The sequence below is a fragment of the Chaetomium globosum genome, genomic scaffold (genome assembly GCF_000143365.1).
Source record: "Chaetomium globosum CBS 148.51 scaffold_3 genomic scaffold, whole genome shotgun sequence".
Lineage (NCBI taxonomy): Eukaryota > Fungi > Ascomycota > Sordariomycetes > Sordariales > Chaetomiaceae > Chaetomium > Chaetomium globosum.
The window spans coordinates 2,635,366-2,642,423 of record NT_165978.1 but is presented as its reverse complement, the minus strand read 5'-3'; the positions used below and the strand labels follow the sequence as shown (position 1 = coordinate 2,642,423).

Genomic DNA, 7,058 nt, shown 5'->3' with positions numbered 1-7,058 from the left:
TGACGACCAGCGAATCCCCGGTGTTGTATGTTTTTGTTGTTTTTTTGTTATTTTTCTCCTAAGCATCTTCTCTTTTACAGAGCGTCTTCCTTTCACCCCTACAACCAACCAACCTACACACCCCCTCACTCAAATCCCCCTCACACGCACCCACCCCCAGCCACCCACTTAACTAACCCCCCCTCTTTCCAGTCCTGGCTCACCACCCTACAAACCTCCCTCGCCACCCAGCGCACCACCCCCACCCACCCCTTCCACGCCGACCCCTACACCCTGCGCGCCATCACCGTCCAAGCCTTCGACCTCTTCGGCCCCTCCCGCCTCGGCTTCGTCAAGCTCACCTCGGCCATCACCAACGCCGCTGGCGAGGCCCTCCCCGGCGCTGTTTTCTTGCGGGGGCCGTCGGTGGCGATGTTGGTTATGCTGTTGCCGGATGATGAGCCTGACGCCTCCGAGGGGGGGGATGGGGATGGGGATGGGGATGGGGAGGAGGAGAGGTATGTGCTGCTGACGGTGCAGCCGCGGGTGGCGGCGGGGAGTTTGGAGTTTGTGGAGTTGCCAGCGGGCATGGTGGATGAGGGCGGGAGCTTTGCGGGGCAGGCGGCGAGGGAGATGGAGGAGGAGTTGGGGTTGGTAATTGGGGAGGGGGAACTAGTTGCGTTGAGTGAGTTGGTGGGGGAAGTTGGGCATGGAGCGAAGGCGTTGGCGGGGTTGCCCAGGGCCGTGTACCCCAGTGCGGGCGGGTGTGATGAGTATATTCTCATTTATATGCATGAGCGGCGTGTGCCGAGGGCGCAGTTGGGGGAGTGGACGGGCCAGTTGACGGGGTTGAGGGAGGAGGGGGAGAAGATTACGCTGAAGCTGGTGAGGATGAAAGATCTGTGGAAGGAGGGGGCGAGGGATGCTGAAGTGTCTCGCTGCCGTGGCGTTGTGGGAAGGGTTGAGGAGGGAGGGGAAGGTTTAGGGTAGGATATGGTATAGTATGGGTATGTATGCTCTATTCCCGGTCTTTTTTTCTATCCTAAACGCGCGCATCGACTCATCGCGAGGGAATTCCTCCTCAACCCGCCCCTAAAGCTTGAACTTCTTGGCCTATCTCTATGCCTTCGGCAAGGTTGGCTATCCGCGCGTCGATGGCATAGCCTTGTGCTTCGAGCTTGATGCACTCCTCCCACAAGTCAACCAGCTTCACGAGGAACACCTCGATGAACTCGTTTTCTTCGAGCTCGGGCTTCAGATCCTGGTTTGCGGGGAGGCTCATGTCGACCGTGACGTGAACCATGCGGAGGTTGGTGTTGCAGAAGCCGGGGTCTACGGGCGTTAGAAGAGGTATGAGGTGGTGCTGGGGGGTAACTCACCATTGAACATCACGGGCGATGTCTCGAGGGCCTCGGCAACATAGCCCGTCTCCTCCTTGAGTTCCCGAATGGCGGCCTGCTCCGCCGTTTCGCCTTCGTCAATTAGTCCGGCGGGCAGTTCGATGACGATCTTATCCAGCGGCGGGCGGTATTGCTTCTGGAGAACAATCTCGGGGCCTACGGTACATGGTTGGCTTCTGAAAGCGGGGGCTGGGAACTTGAGGCGTACATACCCGTCTCCTTCTCTAGGATGGCGACGATGCCTACGCCATCGATGTCGCTGCCCTTTGGCCGGGTGGTCCTCTCAGCCGACTCCCATGTTCGTGTTACGCCGTTGGGGTCCTTGTATGTCTTTCTGGAGGGTTGTCAGGTCCGGTTCTTGCTTTGGGTTGCCCTCTGGATAAGTCACTATGACTGAGCTTACTTTACAAGTTTTGTCCACACCGCCTCGCTCGCGGGCTGCATTCCACATAAAGGTTGGTTACCTATCTTCATGCCGAAGCCATGAAATACTTGGGGTTTGGCCTAGGGTATAACCTACAAGGGGCCCGGTGGATATGACTTTAGCTTCTCCAGACATGGTGGGTGTATACTGTATAGGGTGGGTAGTAGTCCGGTCGGGAATATCATGGATGGGTGGTGGGTGTAAGTCACTCTTGTAGCATTTTTATGAGGACCCGGAAAGAGGTCCCGTGTCTCGCCTCAGTGGACACGGCAGGGGCGGGACCCGCAGAGCCCGGCCTGAGCCGGCCACACGGTTCCCGTACCTTCCTCGAGCGGGTGGGCCCGGGCGGCCATCCAGTAAAACCATCCGATCGATGCGCCAGCTCACTCGCAGCCGTCTTTATCGATGAGCTGGCGGCCAGCCTGTTCATTCTCATGGCATTCTCAACAAAAATACTGGCTTTGGGGTTCACGATCCCATCCTGCCGGCCATCAACTATTGGCCCTCGGCCATCAGCCCACGCCGGTGATGTGCGAAGTGAACCGCCATTGATGATGGAATTTTGGATGCCTTCCCGGGAGTCGCGCAAAGGGTTCCGGGGGAGGGCGAGCAATCGGGGATTATCCCGTCGTCATCCCTCGGTAGCCCTCGCTTGCAACTGAGATGCCTTAGAATCCAATCCATCTCTGGAACCAAGGCATTGCAACAAAAAAAATTGTTGTAGCCAAAGCATTGCGTTACATTTTGGAATGGAGGGGTTGCCGCAACGCGCGTATGCCGCATTTCAGGACGAGGACGTGTCTTTCGACGTCACCACCCACAAACCGGGAGGAGGGGAGTACAGGTAGGGCTGGCGCAACCGTGCCACGGAAAAGCTTGTCGGGGTCGCATCCAGATTCGTGGGAAGAATCTTGAAACAGCACGAGGTGCGGAATTCCGACCTGCCTTTCTCGGTCGCTGATGTCTTCATTTGGGCTGACACCATCCTTTAGCGGCGCATTATTATTACCAAGCCGTCCCGGTCATTACGCGGACTTGGAATCCTACTTTTCAATTCATGATTTTCACATTCCTCCTCGTCATTTAATGCGTCGTTGACCCCGGTTGCATTTCTGTTCACTCCTTCTCTTGTTTGCATTTACTGTGCATTAGTTGCTTCACATTGCCTGCCCGTGATATCCATTCGGCGCCTGTAGGGAATCAGTTTGGGGATGTCCTGGTAATCCGAGCCCACCCCAACGACCAAAACCCGGACCCGGCCCCGCCATGACGAACAGGCTTCGCGCTCCCTCCGTCGACCGCATCGACACGGACACGGATCGGACGCCACTGTTGGCCGGGACACCCACCCCCACAGCCTCGAGCTCAACCCGCTCTCTATCCCCCGGGTACACCACCACCCAATCCACCACCCAAACCATCACCAACGACGACGACGATGACAATGACAACGCCACCGACCACCCCTCCCCCCCCAACCACCTCCGCGCCCTCCTCCGGCCCCGCGTGATCCTCCTCTCCATCGCCCTAGTCTTCCTCATCGAGCTGGCCATCGGCATGTCCGCCCCGTCCGCCAACGCCATCATGGAGAGCATCATCTGCCGCCAGAAGCACCCGGAGCTCTTCCCTCCCCGGAACGACAACTCCACCGGCGATGTGCCCATCCCGCCCACCATCCCCATCCCCATCCAACCCATCACCCCCCTCACCACACCACAGACGGGAAACCCCACCAAGACGCGACGCATCGCCGGCGGCCTGATCCTCGTCGACGACCCGGCCTGCAAGGGCGCCGACGTCCAGGGCTACCTGGCCATGCTGCGCGGCTGGGCCAACACGTTTGAGTCGTTTCCGGGCATTATTGGGGCGGTGCCCTACGGGATTTTGTCGGATCGGTGGGGGAGGAGGCCGGTGTTGGGGTTGGGGGTGGTGGGGTGTGTGGTTTCGGTGGGGTTTAACTATGGTGTTTGTGAGTTTTTTTTTTAGTTTTTTTTTTCTTTTGCTTGCTTGCTTGCTTGCTTGCTCTTGGGGTTTGGTAGGGTGTTTGTTTACGCGATTGTTTGGTTTGGGGGAGTTGTGGATTGTTCTGCTGACTAGGGGGTAGTTTACTTTTCGGACGTGGTGCCGTTGTGGGTGACGTGGTTTTCGGCCGCGTTTCAGCTGTGAGTTTGTCTCCTTTTATGAGAGTGAGATGAGCAGTTGGCTAACAGAACCCAGAATTGGTGGGGGCGTCGCCATCGTTGTAGCCATGCTGTACACCATGGTTGCCGACGTTGTCCCAGCGCATGAGCGCACGACCGTCTTCTTCCAGCTCAACGCTGTGTCCCTCGGCTCTCAGATGATTGCTGGGCCCCTCGGCGGCGCCATGCTGATCTGGGACGCGTGGGCCCCGTTGCTCGTCGCACTCGCCATCTGGGTCTTCACCAACCTGATGGTGCTGACCTTTCCGGAGACGGTCCGTGTCCATGACCGGAAGATGCCGCAGGGGGAAGATCGCGGGGGCCACAACGACCTTCCCCGAATGACCAAGCTCTGGCGGAAGGCGAGGGAGGGTACGGTTGAGGTGTGGGATTTCGTGCTCGGTAACAAGAGCGTGTCTTTTCTCATGGTGTCGCTCGTGTTTACCTTCCTGGGCCGCTACGTCGGAGATCTCCTGCTGCAGTACTCGACCGACCGTTACGGCTGGAGCTGGAGCCTCGCCTCCATGGTCCTAACGGTCCGCAACGCCGGAAGCCTGGTGACGTTGCTGGTGCTGCTGCCCGTGGCGAGCTGGTTTTGTGTTCGACGGCTGGGCATGGAGGACATGGCCAAGGACCTTCGGCTGGCGCGATGGTCAGGCCTCATTTTGGTTTTGGCTTGTCTGGTCATCGCTGCCGCTGTCAACGGTGGCATCTACTCGGTCGGGCTGGTCTTATTCGCCCTGGGTTCGGGTATGGCCTCCATGATCCGGTCGCTGCTCAACGCACTGGTCGAGGAGCACCATGTTGGCACTGTCAATTCCCTCATTGGTTTCATGGAAATGGTTGGCATGACCATCGCCGGCCCGTTGCTGGCAAAAAGTCTCAGTGTTGGGCTGGGCCTAGGAGGGGCCTGGGTCGGCCTTCCGTTTTTTGCTGCCGGGTGGTTGTTTGTCATCGGGACGACGATATTATACATTTTCAAGCTACCAAATGAACGGCACTCACCGGTTGAGCCTCCGTGTTGAAGTTCAGATGCTTGCCGGCCTGGGGCTTGGCAAATATGACAACGACGGTCATCAAAAGGGGTTGGGTTTGGGGCTGGGTTTTTAGAGGCTTTCGCTCCTCGAGTGTTTCGTTTGGTGTTGGGTTGGGCCGGGAGCTGATAGATCCCAGTCCCGATTCATATTGAACAGGTGGCGTTTGGATTGTGTATAACACAAAAATAAATAGACAAGATCATGTAGCGCATGGACGGCAGCATGAGGGTATCTATTGACTCCAGCTCTCATAAATATTTTGGTTTTGGTGCATACTTCCATCTCCTGCGCGCGAGGGCCGGCGAGCAAGGTTCGGCATGAGAAGACAGCTAGAATAATTCCTTAACCGCCGGGGCCACTGTGATATGGAAACCTCCGCATGAACTTCGCAGGCCACCCAAACAGAATTCCCAAGCCAGCAGACAAAGTCATCCAAGAATGTGTACTTGGTCCGATGTACGATGCATGACAAATGTGCTTCTTTTTCCCGTGAACCAACTTGCGAAGACGCCCCACGCGACAGCGCACCGCTCGCACGCGACATTCCTCGGCGCAGACTATCGATTTCCTCCATCATACCAGTCGCCGGAAAGCCCCATGTGGAATCTCGCTTGCTCGAGATGAGGCCGCGGTGGGAAAGGCACGTGTGTGCAACGTGCCCACCGGGTTTTAGGTTTCCTCCACGGGACGATCGACAGTGATCATTGCGATGGACCCGTTGTCTTGCTTTGATCTGCCCCGCTGGGACAAGATGAGGGGTGATTTAAGCAGTGACTTGAAGATGAGACGCGCTTCACGCGTCAGCAAGCGCCGAGGCACCATCTAAAAATTAAATCCTGGTGAGAACAAGCCCGACGTCATTGACGGGGAGCGGGAACTTGGGCGGCACAGCGGGTACGTACCGCTTGATGCCCCTGAACGGCAGCCGGCTGAACGGCCCATCCATGTGCTCGCAACCGCTACTCTTTCCTCTTTTGGGTTGTCTGCAAGCCGCCTTCATTATCGCCCAGAAATAATCTTGTGGCGCTTCGGTTCTGACCCTTTCTCGGATTTCGAATTTCGGAACTCCATTTCTGACGGCAAAAGGCGTGCACCGCTGGCCGAACAACTGGAACAAAAAGGAAAGCTGTTTCATGGGTTGGGGAAAGACCGACAGGGCAGTCGCAGCCCTGGATGCCCTTGTCACCCACAATGGCACTAGCGGGCAAGAGCGCGAATCATCTCCACAAGCGCGTGGTTCCAAATTCAGGGCTCGCCCGAAAAGGATACGGATTGCTCTTGCCATTTTGTCTCTTCAGGGTTCCTCCCCTCTCTGCTACAGGGCTCTTTTCTCCTTGTCTCTTTGCGCGGCGTGGAGTGTCATCGTTGCAACCCCCCGCTTGACCTTCGTCCGTTCTTACTGTCGACATACACCCACACTGCCGCTCGTTCCAGTGTAAATTCCCCTGTCGATCGTTTTTTTTTTTTTTTTCATTCTTCTTTCCCTTCCAATTGTCGAATATTCGAAGACTTCACCGCCAAACTTCGATATCAAAGCGCGTGCTAAAGAAACCCCACATCGGACGAACCCCTTTTTAAAACTCGGCACCAAGGACCGAGTGCCTCCGATTCAGCTCTTGTCGACAACGCCCCCTGCTTGTCTCGGGGTCGGCGGAAGCTTTGGACTTCGAGAAAGTCTGAGATGGCCTACTTCCCTTGCTTTCGTTGAAAAAGTTTTGTTGTACACCACCCAAAGCTCACGTTATTGTTGTGGAGTGGGTTGGTGGCCAAAGTTTCAAGTAATGTCGGTACCCCATATTCCATATCCTGGCGCACCTAACCATGCGCTGACTGTGGTGTAGTTAATGTGTTAGTTAGTTCAAACAACAGTCACTCGTTACAATGGTGTCGTTCTTTGGGCTCAGTCTTGGGAGCAAAAAGAAGTGAGTGGTCGTCCGGCGATTTTACCAAAGGGGACGCCCTTGCGAACCGCTGATGCCACAGGAAGCCCGATGAGAAACCCGCCCAAGAGAAGCCGCAACAATGGAAGCGCGTAGAT

General features: G+C 56.6%; 3 protein-coding genes across 3 annotated transcripts; 1 reads left to right on the top strand and 2 right to left on the bottom strand.

Moving 5' to 3' along the window:
• Nucleotides 1-207: 207 nt before the first annotated feature.
• On the bottom strand, nt 208-569 carry CHGG_06157 (uncharacterized protein; the record flags this gene model as incomplete). Its single annotated transcript, XM_001222251.1, has 2 exons — nt 208-336; nt 513-569. 2 exons carry the CDS (start codon nt 567-569, stop codon nt 208-210), a joined length of 186 nt encoding a protein of 61 aa, XP_001222252.1.
• A 491-nt stretch (nt 570-1,060) lies between these two features.
• CHGG_06156 (uncharacterized protein) lies at nt 1,061-1,938 on the bottom strand (the record flags this gene model as incomplete). The annotated part of the gene is made up of 4 exons (XM_001222250.1): nt 1,061-1,311; nt 1,592-1,713; nt 1,783-1,817; nt 1,900-1,938. 4 exons carry the CDS (start codon nt 1,936-1,938, stop codon nt 1,061-1,063), a joined length of 447 nt encoding a protein of 148 aa, XP_001222251.1.
• Nucleotides 1,939-3,069: 1,131 nt separating this feature from the next.
• CHGG_06155 (uncharacterized protein) lies at nt 3,070-5,008 on the top strand (the record flags this gene model as incomplete). Its single annotated transcript, XM_001222249.1, has 2 exons — nt 3,070-3,737; nt 4,021-5,008. The coding sequence occupies 2 exons, from the start codon at nt 3,070-3,072 to the stop codon at nt 5,006-5,008; spliced, it is 1,656 nt and encodes a 551-aa protein (XP_001222250.1).
• Between the last annotated feature and the right edge of the window lie 2,050 nt (nt 5,009-7,058).